Source organism: Clarias gariepinus, chromosome 22, assembly GCF_024256425.1.
Source record: "Clarias gariepinus isolate MV-2021 ecotype Netherlands chromosome 22, CGAR_prim_01v2, whole genome shotgun sequence".
Lineage (NCBI taxonomy): Eukaryota > Metazoa > Chordata > Actinopteri > Siluriformes > Clariidae > Clarias > Clarias gariepinus.
The window spans coordinates 28668898-28692140 of record NC_071121.1 but is presented as its reverse complement, the minus strand read 5'-3'; the positions used below and the strand labels follow the sequence as shown (position 1 = coordinate 28692140).

The following is a 23243-nucleotide window of genomic DNA, read 5'->3' as shown; positions in this document are numbered from 1 at the left end:
TCATGATGATTTATGCATGAACAAACATACACACACGCGCGCACACACAAACACACACACTTCGTCTGTGGCAGTGGCTCGTCTCTGCAGGCTTCATGACCGTCTCCAAGGTAAAACACACACGGATCAGACAGCTGAGCGCCGACAGCATCTCTCTGGAGAAGATCTCTGTGTGATTGGACAAGTCAAACTGACCTTCAGCAAACAGTGCGGAATGAAATCGGAGCCTCACCTGGATACACAGGCAGCCGGAATCATGGTAATATGAAGAGTTTTCCAGACTCTCTGAGCGCACAGGTCGAGACAGTAAGACCTTTTTTTAATCAAATAAATCCAAAAAGTTTATTATAAAGTGAAATTGTGGAAGGTTATAAAGTTCTAAACATTATCTCTGAAGAAAACAAACTAAACCTCAAACAATGTTTGTGTAACTGCAGGTCTTGGGGACAGGGGCGTGTTTACTTTTGTGCAGCTGGAGTGGGAGACTCGTTACTTCAACCCCAACTACATAAGGTTTAATTTGTTCTTGAAAATCTTTAACTTTAGGACGTGTGTGTAAGTGTCAGTGTGGGGACCGGATAAAAGTCCTCAAAAAGACAACAGTGTATCTGTGCTATTACACACACACACACAAACACACACACACTATATATATATATATATATATATATATATATATATAAATTGTTAGTTTTTTAGAAAGAATACCTTTTACATGCATGTGTGTGTGTGCGTGTGTGTGTGTGTGTGTGTGTGTGTGAGTCTTGTGGTGTAACACAACTCTTAACTCATAAAACATTTACTGTGTTCATTCGCTGAAGAAATGCTTCGTATTTCAGCCTCAGGAAAACCTCATGAGGTGTATCACGTCAGAGAGAGAGAGAGAGAGAGAGAGAGAGAGAGAGTGTGTGCGTGTGTGTGTGTGTGTGTGTGTGAGAGAGAGATAGAGAGAGTTTCCAGATTTGCAAAGGAAACGTCTCTCTGCTGCAGTCGTCTTAGCTTTAATCTCTGAGTTATTATTTTATATATAAAAATCATTAGAGCAGTCTGGTCCTCAAAACACACACACACACACACACACACACACACACGAAACACACACCAGCAGATTGTTGTAGTTTAGTTCAAACTGAGAAATCCAGATAAACAATTCTAAAATAAAGAACAGTAAAGGAAAGATTTCACGAAAAGCATCAGATGGTGAATCAGAACCGTTATGGGTTCCTTCAGACGAGGACCTTAAAGAACTAATGCTCGTATAATGTATAAAAAGCTCAGATGCTGGAGCTGAGACCATGTAGATTAGAACTAGATAGAACATGTAGATTCTAGAGCTGCCATGACTGGACCAAATATTACTCTAGTAGAACTAGATGTCCTCCATTTACACATATATTTAAAACAGAATCACTGATTTGGAAAAGGATCACCCCTCCTAAAAATGATTTGTAAACTCAATCAGGTGAATCCAATCACCTTCTCAATAGCACACAAAGTGTTACATATCTAGACTTTACAATATTTGCCCACTCCTTGGTTCCTCTTTGGTTGCCACTTTTTGGTTCCACGGATTTTCACACAGGAGTTTAAGTCTTGGTTCTGACTAGAGGCCCTGCAAGGACATTCACCTTTTTCTCCTTCCACCACTGTGTGGTCAGTAGGTATGGTGTTATTGGGATGTGAGCTGTACTGGATTTCTACCAGTCTCATCTGACCACATGTGTTTTTACAAAGCTCCGTCCTGACTGCATGTGGCCTGTCTTGAAAAGTGGCTTTTTTCCTGGAACCCTTTCACACAAGCCACGTTTGTGGAGAATTTGTAATATTGTTGTCACATGCACACAATAATCGCTCTGTCATTAATTCCTGCAACTGCTTCAGAGTTTCTGTGGACCTCCTGGTCGTCTCTCTGACCAGTTTCCTCCTGGCTCTTTTATCCAGACTGGAGCAGCGGGGGTGTCGTACAAAATACCTTTTAGGTCTTAATAGGCTTCACTGTGCTTCTAGGCGGTGCTAAAGCCTTTAAAATTAGTTTTTGTATTTATCTCCTGATTTGTGAGTGTGCACAACTTTATCCCAGAGATCTTTCGACGGTGCCTTGTCACCTATAGTTGATTGTTTGCTTCGGTTACACACCCAGAGACTGAAATACTCCAGGTGTTCATGTTGTTAATCAAAACGTCCACGGCGTATCACAGTCAAATGGGTTTGTGTGACACTTAAAAGGTGATTATGATGATTATAAAGTCATTGTCAGTGATTCTGTTTTTTGTTGACATGTTGGTGTTATATCTGCGATTGTTTGATTCTTTTCTACACCCACATTTTTCATAGTAACCTAACCCCACCCTCCCTCCCCGAAAGTAAACACGCCGTTTTCGTCACCGTCTGCACCCAGCTCCGCTTCTTTTATCAAACAGCTGTTGCGTTAGTTGGCATTTCTTAAAAGAAAGAGAAGTGACGGAATTATGGGCAAATAATACTAAACACAAATACTACACACCACCGTGGTTCGCTAACGCAATACAGATATCTGCTGTACATTAGAGGAGAGTTAAAGTGAAAAGTATCGTCTAATAAAACTACTTAAGTGAAATACAGATACATTAAATACGTAGTTAAGTTCAGTAATGAAGTAAGGTTACTCAGTTCCCTCCCACCTCCGAATTCTAGACCTTATTTATGGTCTCAGGATTGTATTTCAGTATTTCAGAGCTTTGAATGTCCCTGACCTGCAGGTCTTAAGTTTCTCTGGAACTCACACATTAATTCTGACAAATGCAAAATGGCGAGAAACTCAACAAAAAATAAATATCAAAGATCTAGAGAAGTTCTAGCTACCAACAGTTCAACACAAGTGCTTTTCTACAGACATACGGTTAGACAGTTGTTCTACAGCTCTGATGGTTATATGGTAGAGATGTTTGAGGTGATACAGTTGCTCCACAGATCTGACGTTTAGCTGTTGAGAAGCTCCAGAGCTCTGATTCTCCAGGTTCTCCAGGTCCAGGACCATACTTGTTCTGACATTAGCTCTGACATTAGATTAGAGTTTTGTGGATCTAGGTGAGTGATATATAATCAGCTTGTGTGTATGTGTGTGTGTGTGTGTGTGTGTGTGTGTGTGTGTGTAGATGTCATGGCAGCCTCCGTACCGTGGCTCAAAGTTTCGTCACGTTTATGGAAAACCAGCGGGTAAGGGCCAGACTTATGATGGCCTGCCAATCACACACGGTGTCCATGACAACCACTGCTGCGCCGTCAATGCACGCTTCATCGCGGTGGTGACTGAGTGTGCTGGGGGCGGAGCCTTCATCGTAATCAACTTACATCACGTGAGCGGGATTCAGATTCTCAGCGTGCCAAAAAAGATCAACACCATGATGTTAATAACAACACACCAATCAGACACACTGTCATGTGCTGTGTGTGTGTGTGTGTTACAGAAGGGCCGCGTGGACCCTCATCATCCCCGTGTGTGTGGTCACAGCTCCCGGGTTCTGGATGTTAAGTGGGACCCATTTGACGACCTGCGTATAGCTTCCTGTTCAGAAGACTGCACGGTTGGTAACTATGGAAATGGCATCACTGTTTCTATGGCAACCAAACTCAGAGTAAGCCAACAGCCGAGAGGAATGTTGTAGCCTTGACGCGTAAATAAGATGGAAGATGAAAAACTAGTGTGAGGATCTGATTAAAAAAATTAAGAAAGTTTCGGCTAGAAAACTCTGTGATGTTAAATACTCGCATCTGATTGGCTGGCTGGTGTTCCTCCACCTCTAACTCTCATTTCCTCTTCATTCCATCCTGTCCTCCAGCTCCATCACTTTATTCCACATCTTTGTGTCTCCGTCTCTCCCTACCCTCGTCTCTAACTCCATGTGTGTGTGTGTGTGTGTGTGTGTGTGTGTGTGTGTGTGTAGGTGAAACTCTGGCAGATTCCCAGTAATGGACTGAAGGAGAACCTGATCAAACCACAGAAGGAGTTGTTAGGCCACGCCCAAAGGGTGGGGCTTATTGAGTGGCATCCAACTGCAAAGGACATCTTGTTAAGCTCCGCCTATGATTATAGAGTATGCACACACCTGCAAAACACACACACACACACACACACACACACACAAATGTACACCATATTCTCATATATCATATCTGTGCTCTGTGTGTGTGTGTGCGCGTGCTGCAGGTGTGTGTGTGGCGTGTGGACCATGTGGGCGTGGCAGTGGTGAAGACGCCGGTGTGTGTGATACACACACATCCAGACATGGTGATGAGTGTGAGCTTCAATGAGGACGGCAGCAGAATCGCCACAACATGCAGAGACAGACGAGTCCGAGTTCTCGAACCGCGCACAGGACACACGCTTCAGGTACACCAGTCGGTGTGTGTGTGTGTGTGTGTGTGTGTGTGTGTGTGTGAACCCACTAAAGGAAACAATACCACAGTTTTCTAGCAGTGCAGACCCCCACACAGGAAGTGTCTTAGTGTGTGTGTGTGTGTGTGTGTGTGTGTGTGTGTGTGTGTTTAGGAGTCATGTAATGGGTCGCATAAGGCCTTCAAGGTTCTATTCCTGTCCAACCAAAACCTGCTGCTCACAACCGGAACCTCCAAGTGGAACCAAAGACAGTTCGCTCTGTTTGACCCGGTAACACACACACACACACACACACACACAGGGTGGGTAAAAATGAACTAGGCGATATTTTAGGCTTCTAGAGCTTCTCAGAGGAGGAGGTGTACAGGACACTCACACACTGGGGGACTCGGGTTCAGGAGGTTCTCAGTAACATCCCAAACCCCTTCCTTTAGAAGACTGTGTGTTCCGTCCCCCGGCCGTGGACGCCTCAGCGGAAATTTAAAGATTTCATCAGATTTTTATAAATGTAATGAAATACAGTCTGTTTCAACACATTTATATTAGAAAGATGGACTTTGTTAACAATTTTTGATGCCTCGTTACTTTTCACCCTGTACATGTACATGTACACACAAACTGGAAATAATTTCCTCAGACTGATACAGTGTGTGTGTGTGTGTGTGTGACAGGATGATTTGTCAGAGCCGTTGGTGGAGGAGGACGTGGATGGAGGTTCTGGAGTTCTCTTTCCATTTTATGACCCTGACACACACATGCTCTACCTGGCTGGAAAGGTACACACAGACACACACACAGACACACACACACACAGACACACACACAGACACACACTCTCTCACTCTGTGCAGGGAGATGGTAACATTCGGTACTATGAGGTGAGTGCAGAGAAACCATACATTCACTTCCTGGCAGAATATCGTTCCCCATTACCACACAAGGGCCTGGGTAAGTACACACACACACACACACACACCTACACCTACTGTACACACACGCACCTAATTATACAGAAGAAACACTCCAGATTCCTCAGACGTGTGTGACTCTGACGCAGGCGTGATGCCGAAGCGAGGTCTAGACACAACGCAGTGTGAAGTGTTCCGTTTTTATCGGCTCGTTACAGTTAAAGACCAGGTGGAGGCGCTGTCCTTCATCGTACCACGCAAGGTAAACGCCTCACACCAGACACCGAACACACTTCACTACAGATATTTATAAACACACACCTGTAGGTTCCAACCCGATCGTGGTTTTCAGTCGGCGGACTTTCAGGAGGACATTTACCCGATGACGCCGAGCAACCAGGCGGCCATGACGGCTCAGGAGTGGCTCATGGGGCAGAACAGGGGTGAGTTGTCCAGAAAAGAAAAAAGGGAGTCTAACAAACCTAACCTATAGTACAGTTTATATCTTATAACCCTAACCTCACACACGCTAATAAAGTCATAAACAAAAACAAACAATACTACAAAAAGATTCATAAAAGCAAGTTTCCCCCCCAAATAATCTAACACTGCCTCTTCTGACCTTTGACCCAGGTGCACTTTCACCTCCATCACAGGACAGGACTTTTATCTATTGTTTTTTTCTCCTCCCATGTCCCTCAAACAGCGAGTGACAGCATGTGTCTTTAACAGTGACCGTGTCAGAGCACACTGCCCCCTGCTGGTCAGATGCTGTACTGTTAGCTGTGACTGGAAGCCTTACAAATAAAATTGTTTAGAACTTGATGTTTATAAATTTAGCCAGAATAGGGTTAGAAGACCAAACAGGAGACCTCAGACCATAGTGATAACAGACGATGATAGTGACGTCAGTTTACTAGTTGACAGGTAAACGTGTCTGTTTGTTGAGTATATCACAAACAAATCAGTTTAGAGACATTCTTGACATTCATGCAATCTTTCCTGTAGTAGGTACACAAACATATGAGACCATCTCGCTTACACACAACTACAGTTCGTACTCCACGTAAAAACCCCTTTTATAACATTTAAATGCAGTACTGTGTCCAGTCAAAAGGCAGAGGATCACTCAATTTTATACACAAAAGTTCAGAGATCCAATCAGGTTTCATCCTTCAATGTTGTAAACGTTGTAGTTAGGTAAGAATATATCTTGTGCATGCTGAATACTGTGGGTGGAGCCTCTGAAACAGAGACTAGTCTCTCCCTAAAACAACCCAAAAGTGAAACATGAATTACGAGAATCATAACATATAATGCAGACATTAAGAAAGTAAAACATCTTCCTACAAACTAAATGATTTTAAAAGTGTGATGTCGCCACCTAGCTGCTGGAAATTAAAGAAATTAAAGTGTTCTGCTTCTTCCAGGCCCGGTGCTAATGTCTCTGAGACCTGTGAGCAAAGTGCAGAACCCTTACCCGGCTCCGGAGCAGGAAGCTCGGCTCGAGCGCTCGTCTGACGGCACCGACGGCCTTCGGGACGTTTACGGGGCGGAGAAACCAGTGGCCAATCAGAAGGCAGATGAGAACGCTGACCTGTCAGAGTGGCAGGAGGATGAGACTCAGTGGAACAGCCGGAGAGACACGCGCCGCGGGGTTCGGTGGTGCGAATCAGCGGCATACACACCCCCAGGCGCAGAGAAGGGGGTACGGTTAGACGGGACTGGTCTGAGTTTGGTCTGTAAGTACTGAGTGAAACGAGCTGAGTGTGTGGTTCTGTGTGTTTCAGCTGCTGAAAGTCTTCTATAAGCAGCAGGAGGAGATCCAAGCTCTACAGCAGCAGCTCCATCAGCGGGACAGCAGGATTCAGCACCTGGAGCTCGAGATCAAGAACATACGCAACCAGCTGAGAGCCTCGTTCTGAACCTGGTGGTTAAACACACACACACACACACACACACACTGACTCACTGGACAGAGAATCATCGGACATGACTCGTGGACACCTGAGGGAGAGAGAACAGCTGGACAGAGGTGCTCCGGGGAGGCCTGTGCGTTCGGCGGCCATCATGGAACGTTTCCCCGGTGCGGTGAAATTAATCTGCAGAAATGAGCTGCTTCTTATTTTTAACTTCTTTTTTAATACTTTTTAATAATCAACATCTTAACGAAACACAACACACACATTTGACACAGTTGAGAAAAGTTTATTTAATAAAACATCACTACAAACATCATCAGGTGACAAACATCCATTGATTTGCTTGGACTAAAAAATACAAAATGTTTATCAAAATTACAGTACAGTGATATTTCCAGCGTCACAAATCAACTAAGTGACTCGTCTAATACGGTATGATTATCTAATCTGATCTAGTCTGATCCTAATGTAAGATATTGCTTTTAAACTTTTCTTCAAACACAACAAAGTTTGTGCAAAGCTGCTGCTCATCAACCCCTCCTGAAAATAAAATAAAACATCAGACTGAATCGTGCATCAATACTTTGTGAGCATCGGCTGCACGGCTCTGATCACCTCCTGAAGACCCATTCTTCTAACTTACACATTTTATATTAATTTTTACATTTTATAATTTAACCTGAGAGCAAATCTGTAAACAAAAACCTTCTGGTCGAACAGAAGTTGATCATCTGACTGTACTCTGTTCAAGTTCTCGTTCCTAAAGAGGAGTGGTGTTTGTGGGTTTAAAGTAAATACTACAGCGTGAACGCAGCCGGGATTCAACCACCTAAATGATTTTTTTTTTTAGAATTTTCTTTAATCATAATTCTTAAATTAACATTAGCGATGTGGAACATTTAACATGGACCGAGTTGGAATTTGGAAAAGATTTTAATATAAAACACTAAACAGACCTTTATTTATTTTATTATTTGCATTGTTTTTTGTTTTTTACCTTTAGACATAAAAGAAATGGGTTTACTGTCTTTCTTTTGGGGGGGGGCAGGGTGCAGTTAAGAGTAGACGCTGTTGATTAGAACAGAACGAATTACACACTGTAACCATGAGCTATAATCATAACAACACATCACACGGATACGGAGGTCAATAAATAAACAATTCAATGCAAGAACACTTCTGAGACTCCTTGTCGACTTCTTCGGACACAACTAAACAAAAACCTACGGTCAACAGTCGAAGCTAAAACTCTACACAGATAAACCGCTAAACTAAGCTCGTGCTCTGAAACACTGGAGACACGGAGACGGCACTCTGCTCGAGACTTATGCTCACCTGTTCAGACTCATCACACTACAGACCGGTCATGCTACGGGATGTTAGCCAACATCAACACTGAAATAATACTTAAAGTATCTACATTGAAGAACAACATTTAGCATTCTAACCTGCTGGAGCATTTAGCATTCTAACCTCTTAGCACCGTTACTTAAATCCTCCTCAGCTCTAATCCGTGCGTGCTTATGATTAATGTTTATGCTGGAATGTATTTACCAGAAATCTTTTAAGAAACTTTAATTCACATACTAAACATTTCCTGATTGTTATTGATTAGTTTGAAAAATTCTTAGGTATCAGTCAATCAAAAGAGTCAGACAAAATAACACGAACGATAGAAATGTTTTAAATTCTGTGGTAAACTTGGGTCGCGTGTAGGTTACGCCATGATCGTACACAATGCTGGTTAGTGATGTACATTTGGTGTAACATTCCCTTACAGGTTCGTATTCATAAAGAAAACCTAAATTAGCTTTTTAGGATATAATGAATTAAACTGGGTGAAGCTGAATCTTAACTGTACTAAAGATAATCGCTTCATTAGTAAGGCTGATTGTAAAACGTATTTTCAATCACCTGAGTTTATTTATAATTTAATTACAAATTCACAACTGAGACTGATTTATTTATTTATTTATTTTAAATAATGTTAACTCTAGTGTTCAGGTGTGAAATGCTGATTAACGTCAAGTCATGTTAATTAACAGTGTAAATTCATAAACTAATTATAGAAATTAGTTTGATTGTAAATAGAAAACACTTCAATTTCAAGGCTTCTGTTTAAGGACGACAATTTATCGCTAAATTATCAATAAGTTAGAGGAACTCTGACCTGATCATTTTATTAAGGAAAAGTCTGATGAATCTTTTGCAAGGAAATTCCATCTTTAAGCTTCTTCACCAAGGCGACTGGGCGATGTGCTGGATTGTTAAGCGCGAGCTTTGAGCTGCTCAGAGTGTCAGTGGCTTTCACAGTGACGCTGGTTTTAAAGCTCTTTAAAGCTCAGAGGAAGACGATCAGGTCCTCATGACCGGGCTACTCAAGCGTACCAGGTGTCTCAGGGTTTCAGTGCATTACGGGACGTCCGTGCTGGGGGCAGATTTTGTGGCCTGGACGCCTGAGCTTTGAGAAGCCCTGAGGACTCGTAGTGCAGAGCGGACTGGAGGAGAGCTAACGCAGGTCATCATCAAGAAAAAGAGGATAAACTCACAGATTACACTCACACTAGATATATGGTCCCTACATACTGTAGTGCAGCTGTGTGGGTGTGTGTGTGTGTGTGTGTGTGTGTGTGCATACATCACTGTGCATATCAAGTTCTGCTAAAAACTGGTCTAATGCCTTACTTAGTGCAGTGCTCGATTAATATTAGTGCAGGAAGGTAGGGCGTGTGTGTGCGTGTGTGTGTATGTGTGTGTGTATGTACGGGTAATTAATGTGCATCTCATGCTTAAACTGTTATCTAAGTCCCACAAAACTCTTTTACCTCATGCATAGCTCTTCTGAGATTCCTTACGATCCTGCAGATCTCCAGAGCAGTCCTGAAATATGTGTGTGTGTGTGTGTGTGTGTGTGTGTGTCAGTGCTCGTTGGGCATGTGCCGGATGGTATGGAAGATCCAGTCCATCTTGGTGGTCCAGCCTCCATGGTGGGCGTCGTTCATCTGCTTGGTGAAGTACTCCAGCGCCTCCTGCTGGCTCTTCTCCAGAGCAAGGGTCTTCCTCAGGTAGGCGATGTCGTCGAAGCTCTGCAGCTCGGGCATCCCGCAGCCCAGCAACAACGAGAACAGGTTGATGAACAGACCCGCGTGCTGACGGATCGCCAGGTAGGCTTTGTAGCACATCTCCTGAAACCTGCACACACACACACAAACACACACACACACACACTTCCAATGTTACCCTATAAGAGCGTTCTCTAAATAAGTGCTAAGCTTGCTTTGCTAAGAACACGTTTTCATGGTTACACATTCAGCAAGAAATTAAAACCTGAGAAGTCGAGTGTGTTACTCTCTAGATAATTATTATTAGATATTTATAACTTATTATGTGCTTATCATCAGTGGAGCGTGCGCTGTACACGTCCTTGTGAATGAGCGGTTACTATGGAAACCATGACGTGTCAGAGCTGCTGTTAGATGGAACTCATCCTTTAATTAATTAGCACTTTCTAGCCAATCAGCACCCAACTGTGTGTATTATAATGTTCTCAATAGGATTTCTGGGTCCGTCAGTGATGTAGAGTTTATAAACACCTCAGTTGATCTTTATTGTTATTTTTGCGGCTGTGTGTGTGTGTGTGTGTGTGTGTGTATATACACCTCTCAAACTCCTTGGTCTTGGTACACTCCTGCACTCCTTTGCTGATGACAATGAGGAAGTCCTGTGTGAGGACGAAGGGGACGCGCTCACGCTTATAACCAAACTTCTTTTTCTTATGGTCCAGAAAATGTCCAAAGTCTATATGGAACAGCTGCAGAGAGTGAGACAGGAAGCGAGTGAGACAGGGAGCAGGTGAGGCAGGAAGGCACACAAAGAGAGTGGGACAGTGAGAGATGCAGAGGAAGAAAGTGAGCGAGACGCAGAAAGAGTGAGAGAGAGGAAGAGAGACACAGTGAGACAGAGAGACACCAAGAGATTAAGAAAAAGTGAGCAATACAGTAAGCGTAAGACACAGACATATAGAGAGAGAGAGACATGTAGAGAGTGAGAACAAGAGAGTAAGACAATGAGAGACAGAAATATAAACTTTTTTTATTATTTTTATTATTTAGAGTATTGTTATTATTATTGTTGTTATATCACAGCACATTTACCTACCTGGGACACATAACTAAAAACTAATGTGTTTACATTATAGATGTGTGTGTGTGTGTGTGTGTGTGTGTGTTACCTGTCCATTCTCTTTGACCATGATGTTGCTGTTGTGTCTGTCTCCAATGCCGAGGATGAATGTGGCAACACAATAACCAGCACACGAGCGAGTGAACAAATCAATCGCACTGTCATACCTGAGAGACAGAGACAGAGACAGACAGAGAGAGACAGAGACAGAGAGACAGACTGGTATAATTAGAGATACAGATACATCCAGATAGCTAGAAAGAGAGATTAATCTGAGTGTGTCTCACGTCTCCCCCTTGTTCTTCTCTCTGATCCAGTGGTGCAGTGTGTTGCTGTTGAACTGCAGCGCCCCCTTCAGGCCTCCTTTACATTGAATCTGCATTATAGTAAAGGAGTTCCTCACCACCTCGATCAGACCTACACAGTCCCCGATAGACAGACACCCGTACGGTAACATCCTGCAGACAAAAAGAGAGAGAGAGAGAGACAGACAGAGACAGAGAGAGACGCTGTTCTGTGATTGGCTGATTCAGTTTGACAGACGTGTGGCTGTAACAGTCTGAATCTGAAGCTGTACTTAGTTATGGGCTGACAATGGAATTTGGAGGGCTCTGTGTGTATGTGTGTGTGTGTGTGTGTGTGTGTGTGTATGTGTGTGTACTGTGACTGGTTCTCACCGCAGGTCAAGTCCCTGATTCTGCCAGATGTTCTCCATGATCTTAATGATCTGCAGAGTCAGCATGTCCTGCCTCAGATCTGTAACACACACACACACACACACACACACACACACCATTACAGCCATAGGTCATCAAAGTCTCTCCTGCGTTGTCATTTCGTTAACATACTACAGACACATCAGATATCTGAAAGAGACCACACACACACACAAACACACACACACACACACACACTCTTACCGTCTCCATTTTTGAAGATAATCTCGTTGTTGGTGAAGAGAAGCTCACTCATGATGTCAGGATTCTCCCAGTTTAGCCAGAGAGGACGCTTTGCTGAAGACATGATCCTGCACTCCTCCAGCCTGAAACACACACACACACACACACACACACAGGTAAACCAGGAGAGAGCTCATCCATTGTGTATTAAATGCTCAGGAGAGGATGCTGTGATGATGGTGTGTGTGTGTGTGTGTGTACCTGAGATTGCCCAGTTGGTGAACAGGATTCAGAGGAGAGACGAATCCCTGCAGAGCCTCCATGTAATCAGGGCGGGACATGTGTTCAACCAGGAACTTCATCTGGGTCTGAAACAGCCAATCACAGCTCACCATCATCCTCATCCACCAATCAGAGCACAGCATACTGAGGAACGTGGAGCTGAGACACGTGTGTGTGTGTGTGTGTGTGTGTGTAAGTGAGACATGATTAGATGAGGTAAGACAAGTGTGTTTGAGGTGAAACACGTGAGACAGGTGTGTGTGTGTGTGTGTGTGTGTGTGTGTAGGTGTGACAGGAGGGCGGTACCTTCTGCGTCTCGTCCTTCTTCTCGTGTTTGAGTGTGTCAGTGATGTTCACCAGCTTGTCCATGGCCTCCACTTGTCTGTTCAGGTGTTTGAGGTAAATCCCACACGACCTACAGAACGCCTCCAACAGCAACCCGAACCGCCGGGACACCGTCTTATTGTGCATCTCGGATCTAAACACACACACATACACGACGATGAGAACAATGTGCGTGTGTGTGTGTGTGTGTGTGTGTGTGTGTGTGTGTGTTTGTGTGTGTGTGTGTGATGTTACTTACTTCAGATGCCAGAAAAAAAAGTGTCCGATCCTCTGATTGGTCAGAGCTTTCTTGACAAGGAACCGAGCCAGAGGATTATCCAGATACATCTCATACTTTAGCACCTAGAGTACACACACACACACACTGCTAACACCCTGGATATAGAGCAGAAGAAATATGGGACAGCTGAGGCCACCATGGACAGCATTTAGTAAGACACACACACACACACACACCTGGACGAGCTGCAGAAGGTACTGGCTTATCTTGTCGTCACCGAGTCCCTGCATGAGGCAGCGCAGAGCGAACTCTCTCACCATCGGGTCGGGAAAGTTACAGTCCAACAGCTCCAGAGCCGTCTCGGGCTGCATGAGGGGCCAGTCACGAAGCAGACAGTACATCTACACACACACACACACACACACCCACAGGGAACGCAGGAGAGAACAACAGAACAAGTGATAAACTTTCATAAACTGCCTGAGTGTGTGAGTGTGTGTGTGTGTGTGTGTACCTGTGACACCTCATCCCTTGAGTTCCATTTGACAGAGAGAAGCAGCTTGGGAAGACTTTCTGGAATATTCACACAATAATGCCTGTACACACACACACACACACACACACAAATCATTAGGCCTACACAAGGCTTTCTGCCACTGCAGGATCGGGACAGACATAACTTTTTATGTGTGTGTGTGTGTGTGTGTGTGTGTGTGTGTACCGATGTCTCCACAGAAAGTCTTTATCCTGCTCTGAGATCTCGTACAGCGGGTCTCGGTTGCAGAGAGCACGAAGTTGTTCAGCCTCCGCCTGAGAGATGGAGCTGTCACACACCAGCCGATTACTCTGAACACACACACACAATAAGTTGACAATGAACAAGCAACAGCTTGTGTGTGTGTGTGTGTGTGTGTGTAGGTGTGTGTGTGTTACCAGGCTGAGGGAGTAGTTGTATCCCAGCTCTCGGGAGATGATCCAGTTGGCGTGTTCCTCAATCTGCTGTTCATCAGGAAAAACCACCGTGTGATTAAAGGAGGGGAACTCCAACTCCACACACGGGGTCTCCTACAGGGGGAGGGGGGGGGGGGGAGACAGACAGACAGAGAGAGGGAGAGACAGAGACAGAAAGAATTGATTATATGTAAATGTTTCTGAGATAATATACCTCAAGTGTAAGTGAGACTAGAGTGAAGGACAGCGCAGAGGAAACACACTGTGGCAGCAGGAAGTGATGGAGCCTCACCTGTGGGCGGAGACACAGACAGGTGGAACTCACAGGTAAAATGTGTCTCTTACACCTGAGGGTCATTAATGAGGATATTTATGTGTATCTTTATTTTGTGTTGGCAGAAAGTGAGAGTGTGTGTGTGTGTGTGTGTGTGTGTGTGTGTGTGTGCACACCTACTGAGTGACTTAGACCTCAGACTAGAAAATTAAATAGCTAACGACTTACCAAGTCTCTTCACAGCTCTTTAATTCTGACCACACACACACACACACACACCTTGTTGGGGTTGGATCCTGCCACACCGATGGGATTGATCAGATCCTCTAGTCCATGTGGAACAGGCCAGAGGCTCAGAGCCACTTTCCCGCTGACCATCGTGTCCTTATAGTCAAACAGGTTCACGTTTCCCCAGGCCAGGAGACAGTGCTCCTACACACACACACACACACACAGGTTAGAAACTGCTCTAAGCTAATGTAGGCCAATACCTGAACGTAAAGGTTAAAGGTCAAACCTCTTTAGCCCCCTTGCGACCCTTGACGGAGCAGATGGAGAGACAGAGACGGGCAGCGCGCGGGAGATCGATCAGAGCGATGTCATACATCAGCCACTCGTTCCACCTACACACACACACACACACACACAGAGCAAACAGTAAGACATACACTATGTGTTTTGTTCAGAAACATGTGATTTAAGTGTGTGTGCGTGTGTGTGTGTGTGTGTTACCGGGGGTTGGAACATGGAACCCTCTGTGTGTTGACATTGTCACATAAAGGTTCTCCTCCATGATATATACCAGTCCTCACGTAGATCTAACACACACACACACACACACACATACACAGAACAGTAAATAAGTGTTTACAGTTGTACACTATTGTAAATAGCACTTTGTTGTTTCTTTAGAAAAATTCTCTGAGTAAAACGTTCTGTGTGATGGAGTCCTGTTCGTATTTCCTGTTTCTGACTTGACTTCCTGTTTCAGGAAATATCAATATCCAGGAATTATTTTAGGAACTCAGGAACCTTTTAAAGAACCCAGTGACACTTTAAAGAACCCAGTGACATTTTAAAGAACCCAATGACATTTTAAAGAACTCATGAACCTTTTAAAGAACTCAGAACCCTTTTAAAGAACTCAGAACCCTTTTAAAGAACTTACTGACCTTTTAAAGAACTTACTGACCTTTTAAAAAACTTAGGAACCTTTTAAAGAACTCACTGACCTTTTAAAGAACTCAGGAAACTTTTAAAGAACCCAGTGACATTTTAAAGAACCCAATGACCTTTTAAAAAACTCAGAAACCTTTTAAAGAACTCACTGACCTATTAAAGAACTCAATAACATTTTAAAGAACCCAGGATTCTTTTAAAGAACCCAGTGACATTTTAAAGAACTCAGGAACCTTTTAAAGAACCCAGTGACATTTTAAAGAACTCATAAACCTTTTAATGAACTAGGAAATCTTTTAAAGAACTCAATGACATTTTAAAGAACTCAGGAACCTTTTAAAGAACTCACCGACCTTTTAAAGAACTCAGGAACCTTTTAAAGAACCCAGTGACATTTCAACGAACTCACTGACCTTTTAAAGAACTCGCTGACCTTTTAAAGAACTCGCTGACCTTTTAAATAACTCGCTGACCTTTTAAATAACTCATGATTCTTTTAAAGAACCCAGTGACATTTTAAAGAACTCAAGAACCTTTTAAAGAACTCAGGAACCTTTTAAAGAACTAGGAAACATTTTAAAGAACTCATTGACCTTTTAAAGAACTCACTGACATTTTAAAGAACTCAGGAACCTTTTAAAGAACCCAGTGACATTTCAAAGAACTCACTGACCTTTTAAAAACTCAGGATTCTTTTAAAGATCCCAGTGACATTTTAAAAAACTCAGGAACCTTTTAAAGAACTCACTGACCTTTTAAAGAACTCACTGACATTTTAAAGAACTCAGGAACCTTTTAAAGAACCCAGGGTCCGTTTAAAGAACTCAGAGACCTCTTAAAGAAACTCATGAACCCAGCTCAAGGGCCATGAGTTCAGGAACGTTTTAGACACCAGGGCACCCAGAAACCCCTTTTGTTACCCCAAGCAGCCAAAAACCTATTTTCAGGAACTTTTTCAGAAATCAAGAATAAGTTCTGGACCTTTTGCACCCCCAGGTGGAGGATAAATGTAAATGGAGAAAAAAGAAATTCTGGATGCAAGCAAATCTTCACCTTGTCGATGTCCCGCATGTTGACGTTGACGTAGGTGGCGCAGATGAGCCGTATGCGGAGTGGAGTGTGAGGGTTGAAGGTCCAGAGAGAGCGGGGGTTGGCGGGGTCGCCCCCTCCCGGGCTCGGGCTGGGCTGGGGCGTGCGGCGGCTGTACGATGGAGTAACGAAGCCACTGCAGGGCAGCTGATCGTACACACTGTCCTTACTGACCAACATGAGGTGTGGCAACTTTCCCACAGTGATACAACTGCGGATATACTACACACACACACACACACAGAGTGAAGATGATTTGTCAGAGACCTACAGCGCTTCCTGTCTCTCTCCACACACACACACACACTATCCTCACCTTGTACTGGCTGAGCGGGTACTTCTCCAGCAGGTACTCGTCACAGCCGCACACCTTGAGGATGTACTGTCCCTGGTACTCCTGCACACACAGGCGGAGCTGCTGGGCCGACAGGTGCATGCTGCGAGACTTCTTCCTGATGGCCTCGGCGATCAGCTGCTCCGGCACGCAGTCGTGAGAGATCTTCAGCGTGTACTTCTGCTTGGCGTTAGAAGGAGACACCACCACCCAGATGGTCACGATCAGACGTCCTGCACAGACACAAACACCGAGACTGTACCGCGCGGCGCTGAAGAACTCTGCACTCTGATTGGTCAGAAGGTGGAGCCTCGTTCTATTTAACACCATGACGGTGAACGGTAATATGGCGTGGCGGGAGCACGCCGCGCACCTTTGTCGAGTTTGGCGTAGATGTGTTGTGGCAGTTGTGGCGACGACTCCACGCTGGGGGGGTAAACGTACAGAGCGCGTGTGTGTGGACCTCCTCCCTCACGCTCATCCATCGCCTCCCTACACACACTCAGGATGCTCCTCCTAAAGTCCTGCACCTCCGAGTCCTTCACCAGCTCAAACTCACAGATCGGCATGCCTATAGCAAAGCCTAGGATAAAATAAGAAAAAATAACCAAAATAAGTTTTTTATAAAAAATTTTTCAAACACACACACACACACACACACACATACCGATCTCACGGTTAAGGATCTTCTCTTCTCGGTTGCCAAGCGGTTCGATGACCTTTAGGATAGGATGGAAAAGTCGTAGGTCACACAGTCGCCGTGTTTCATCATAAAACTCCTCCCTCTCTGCCTCTTGGGTCACGCCCACAAAGATGTAACATGACTCCTCCTACCAGCCACACAGAAACACTGCTTTTAAATACGATACATTTATTATACCTCACTTTTACCAAACAGAGGGGTTAAAGAGGGGCAAATTACTTCTACTGGGTGGCAGTGGGGCTGTTTATCTCATACATAAAGGGCACTAGAGGGGGTATTTAGGAAGTGTGTGTACCTGTGGGAGGTGGTAGAGGGGGTAGTTTGTGAGGGTGTTTACCTGCAGGAGGTGGTAGAGGGGGTATTTACGGGCCTCGGTGAAGAGCTGCTGTTTGATGCTGGTAAGCGGAGCTTCACGTAAACACTCCAAACTGACGAGCATCCCGTTGGGTAAACAGCAATCCACCAAAATACGGGGAGGCATCAGGTGTAGACCCCATAACTCACCTGAAGAGGGCCTTGGGGCCATTCTCTCTTACACACACACACACACACACACTGTGGATAAAAGAACAGAGAATATCCTTCAGTCAGTAGGTTGGGTAATACGAGTCCTGTACGTATGTATGAACTTTATGAGCCACAGTACGTCTGATCTTTAACGAAGTTTCTGAGTCACGTGAAAACCAAATAGAGTCAAAGTCACAGCAAGGTCAACTGGAACTCTTACAGATTCTTCTGTGATGTCACATGGTATATTAACGTACAGACGGACTCCACACACACTGAGAAACAGAAGGAATCAGTGAGGACTCGACTGGACCCCGGGCCTCATGTGACACGGCCCCTCCCTGACACACCTCATGACTCACTCTGAAGTGTCGAGACCTGCTCTGATGTCTCACCTGTCGACAGTCTAATCAGACTGAGCCCTGATTGATGTCAGTGTTAACGTTACTTTGAATCACGTATGACAGAATGAATTACATCTGGTGTTACATCTCTGACACAAAGCCACATGAGGACAAGCGCAAACTACACACAAGAAAATAAGGGAAGAGTGTGTGAGGCAGAGCAAAGTGAAAATAAGGATATGTGTGAGTCCACCAACACAAAGAGCTCACACACACACACACACACACACAGGAAAGACAGGGTTATTTTTACACTCTGTTTACACCAGGAGGCAGAGTGTGTAGAGAGACATCTTCACGCTTGTTTTATTAAACACAGAGTTAAACAGAAGGCTGTGTGTGTGTGTGTGTGTTGGCTGATGTCACCCAACACACACACACACACACACACGCACACACACACACACACACACACCACTGATGGTCTTTAGAGATATCATGTAAACACAAGGAAGGAAAACTTATTTACTCTTACACTGTGCAACGGAAAAACACAACAGCAATGTGTTTATCATCATCATCATCATCATCATCACTTCCATCTTCAGCACTGTAATCATCATCATCATCATCATCATCATCCTCACAGTTATGTCACCATCTCACTGCTGTTACCATCATCTTCATCACTACCATCAATGACATCATCATCATCACTCCTCAGTCTTGGACCCATAGAGAGCTAAACTGTTATTAAAGTGTTTAAGAGTTACACACTGAAAGGGTTTAACACTGACGAGGCTTAATTAACACCTGAACATCTGTAGAGACGAATTAACACCCAACTTGAAATTTTGAAGTTACTCCTGTAGTGTCGACGTTGCCCGAGCGGTGAGTGTAATTAACCGCGGCGGTGTTGTGATCTAACCCCCTCATTCACTCATCCGTCACTCAACTATCATCTACAGTCTTTAATCAACACTGTGTATTAACACCTAGTTAATTAAACCAGTTAACAATCTGATTAACCTCAGACTGCTGATCAACACTTTCAGTCCCAAATGTTAATTTAGTGTTTGGACCTACAGTAAACACTGTGCGTGTTAATTCAGAGCTGGTGTTTGTGTCGTGTCCTCACCGGTGTGCTTCTGAGCCCCCGTTGCTCTCCTCCGTGTTAATCCCAATCCACTCCCTGCCCCCTACACGAGTGCACTACACAGGGAACAGGGAATACCGACTCCTGCATCCTGCGCTGTGTGTACAGTACAGAGTCATTCGGGACGCAGCCGCGGTCTGAGCATCCTCTGATGAGCCCGGCGATATCTGTCTGTCTGTCTGTCTGTCTTCCTGTCTGTCTGTCTTCCTGACTGTCTGCCCGTCTGTCTGTCACCTGGTTAGAATGATTAATTAGCGGAAATCCGGCTCTGACACCCGGGCACAGGGAACAATAGGAGACAGAGTATGAGCCTGAACCTGAGAGGGGGAGACGAGAGGGGACGAGAGGCGAAGAGAGGAGAGGAGAGGAGAAAAGAGGAGGGGGAAATCCTTTCCCTTTAAAGGGGACGCACGTGCGCTAGTGGCAAATCACGCGGAGATGAAGGGGAGCGCGTGGAGTGTGTGCTTTAAGAACCGGCAGGGATCCGGGGTTCTCATCACCGAGCCTCGGAGAACAGCATCATCACACATCACAGATTAAAGAGGAACAAAGGAGAGGAAGCTGAGAGGAGCAGAAAGTCATCAAACCATGAAGACCAAACAAAAAGAAACGAAATCAACATGATTCATTCTGAATATTTATGTCATCTGATTCATCACCGACCCATCAGGCTCCTCCATGAGAAACATACAAGAAGAAACAGAACAAAGCAGGAAAAACAAGATTATTGTTCTGTTTCATTCAGTGTGAGAAGTCAGATAAACACAAGACACACACAGTCACTGGTACCTTTCTGACTGTACCTGCAGTGGTACCATGGAGTGTGTACATTTCACCTGGGAGGGTGTGGCTCTAATACGATTTCAGAGTAGTTCTCTAGGAAAGGTTCCACTAATACTCGTACACACTGTCGGAACAAAGCTTTCAGAGAAAAGGAAATGAATTTAAGTGTAAGTGATAATCTTGACTGTTTAGGGGACGTGATGTGGCACAAACTGAGTTACTGTTACTCCTCCAGACTGTGTGACTTACTGTATAACAGCGAGTTTGCAGTGTGTTACCCCTCTCACACCACCAACAGTAACACGGTTTACTTCATTAATATGTAAAACAGCATACACACACACACACACTGTAAGGGTTGCAGGCTTCTTGTTTATAGCGTGTGTGTTTCCTTGCCCCCACTCACTCTAATCTTAATCCTGGGTTTTTGTTTCAGTGAGATACTGTAATGAGACAGGCAGATGTTTAGCAGCTCCCCCAACACATACACACACAATCTGTTTTTTAGAGATTAATAATGTTGTTTTGTGTACTCCGTGCCCTCCCGCGCACATGATGTTATGTTGAGATGAAGTGGATTTACCATCATCACACTGAACACTGATTCACTTCCTCTAACCGCATGGCCCCGAGTGTTTTATTCCTCTTATTCTACAGTAACAACAATCACATCTCAACATTACTGTGGCTGAGCTGTTGCTATGGAAACAATATCGCCTCCGAGCGAGCGCATTAATCTAATCGTGCACTGCTCTCCTGTCAGAGAGAATTAATCAACACTTTCTGACCAATCAGGACCCAGAACCAGAGATGTGATTGTGTGTTAGAGCTCATCTACAGTAATATAACGCGTATCTCTGACCTCCAAACATCTCTTACTCCTTCATCCTGACCTTATGTTCCTCTGTAGAATTAAACGTGGAGCACCATGAACAGACCACTAACCCACTAGAGAACCTGAAAGGAACCCACGCCCCTCTTTAAACCATGACTCCAAACTCTTAGACTAACACAGTGATGACTGAGTATAGAGAATGTGTGTGTGTGTGTGTGTGTGTGTCTGTGTTGTGCTAATAAGTACTCACACTCTCTCACTGTAGTCGGAGTCCTGGAGCTGAGAAACCCTCAAGTGCGTCTCTGCGTCTCTGTCTGAAAAGTGTTTTTCACATGTTTTTCACTCCAAACACGCCTTCTCTCTCTCTCTCTCTCTCTCTCGGACACTGAAACAATAGGGCCCGTTTCCTCTCTTCCCATATTTTGTGTTCCCAAGTGCCTCTCTCTCACACATACACAAAAACACACACACACAATCCATTAAGTAATACTTTGCTGACTGCATAACAATTTTTTTATTATTAATAAAATCCTAATAAAAAAGCAGCAGCTGATCTCTCTCTCTCTCTCTCTCTCTCTCAGACATCTCGCTTTTATGCTTTTTGTTTGTTTGCTCTAATCAATGAGAGAGTCTCTAAAAATGACTGATATCTAAATAAAAACACTAGTTAGATGTGACACTGCGTGAATTTGATTTCGGGCCTAAACTGAGCCCTTGGCTCTGTGTCTAATCACACACTCCTTGTCTGATTGCAGTCTGATTAGACATTTGAAATCAACAGGGATGTAAAATCTATATGACCCCGGAGTACCCTGAGCGCGGTTCTACTGTGTGTTCTACTGTGAAGTGTGTTGTGAGTTCTCCAACATGCTGTGTGTTAGCGTGATGACACGCTGAAGATCCTCCAGTGATAAACCGGAGATTAAACCCCACCTCCACGCTCTGCTCACGTCACCAATCAGTGCAATCCAGCAGTCACCTGCATCTGATACACATACACACACACACGCGCGTCCCGCATGTTATCTGTACATTAGGAGGTTTCACTGTTTGCGTCTCTTCACCACCGCTGGTGAGCCGTCAGATTGTCCTCGTCCTATTGGTGGATTTGAGTTGAGCACTTAGTCTCAGAGATTAATCAGACGTCTCACATGGACAGATACGCCGCCTTCAGCTGTCCTCAGCCGTCCTCTGACCTGACCCGCCTCTCAACACACTGCTCTGATTTCACTTTCAGCACATGAACTGATTCTCCACTGAGCTCATCACTACTGACTATCGATCAGTGTTTATAAATCTGTGTGTGTGTGTGTGTGTGTGTGTGTGTGTTAAGCGGCGTTAAACTCATGATTTTGTGATATGGCCTGAGTCAGCCATTGTTCCTCCTTTTCCTGTTTTTACCCTGTTCATAAGCGTGTTTGTGTGTGTGAGTGTGTGTGTGTATGTGTGTGTGAGAGAGAGAGAAAGAAAGAGCGAGAGAGATACAAGAAAAGACAGCGAGAACGAGACAGTGTGAAAAAGAGACAATAGGAAAGAGAAAGTGGGAGACAGTGAGAGACCGTGAGCGAAAGAGACAGTAAGAGAAAGAGACAAAGGGAGAAACAGACAGTAAAAGACAGTAAGAGACAGTGAGAGACAGTGAGAGACAGTAGTCCCTTTCACACAGCAGGTTCCGATTGGGAACATTGTGCCGTCGTAACTTCACAGAAAAAGGTAAACAGGGGTGAGTCCCCCCCCCACCTCCTCCACCAACAGGGAACAGGGGTCTGACATTTTTAAATGTGTGATGTGGGTCAGGAGGCTTAACTACAGTAAACTACATCACATATATTAAAAGAGACTGTGTGTGTGTGTGTGTGTGTGTGTGGGAGAGAGAGAGAGAAATCACATGGTTTTATATTTTGGTGAGAAACCGATATAATCAAAGGCATAGTAATATCTGACCATGTGGTTGA

The 23243-nt window shown here is 44.4% G+C and overlaps 2 protein-coding genes across 2 annotated transcripts; one reads left to right on the top strand and one right to left on the bottom strand.

Moving 5' to 3' along the window:
* The first annotated feature begins 95 nt into the window (after positions 1-95).
* coro2ab (coronin 2Ab) lies at positions 96-7881 on the top strand. The gene is made up of 12 exons (XM_053482691.1): positions 96-110; positions 3135-3335; positions 3447-3563; positions 3924-4073; positions 4187-4369; positions 4529-4645; positions 5047-5151; positions 5227-5323; positions 5433-5545; positions 5636-5726; positions 6714-6991; positions 7074-7881. The coding sequence occupies exons 1-12, from the start codon at positions 96-98 to the stop codon at positions 7206-7208; spliced, it is 1602 nt and encodes a 533-aa protein (XP_053338666.1). The 3' UTR covers positions 7209-7881.
* A 161-nt stretch (positions 7882-8042) lies between these two features.
* Positions 8043-21587, bottom strand: zgc:158659 (uncharacterized protein LOC791141 homolog). Its single transcript, XM_053482690.1, has 22 exons — positions 21539-21587; positions 18001-18218; positions 17628-17790; positions 17334-17543; positions 16943-17193; positions 16591-16848; positions 15091-15176; positions 14876-14981; positions 14638-14790; positions 14067-14198; positions 13855-13979; positions 13648-13729; positions 13370-13534; positions 13152-13255; positions 12875-13046; positions 12548-12654; positions 12308-12429; positions 12065-12143; positions 11675-11845; positions 11437-11554; positions 10865-11016; positions 8043-10397 (listed from the first exon to the last, which is right to left on the bottom strand). Exons 2-22 carry the CDS (start codon positions 18187-18189, stop codon positions 10124-10126), a joined length of 3219 nt encoding a protein of 1072 aa, XP_053338665.1. The 5' UTR covers positions 18190-18218; positions 21539-21587; the 3' UTR covers positions 8043-10123.
* Between the last annotated feature and the right edge of the window lie 1656 nt (positions 21588-23243).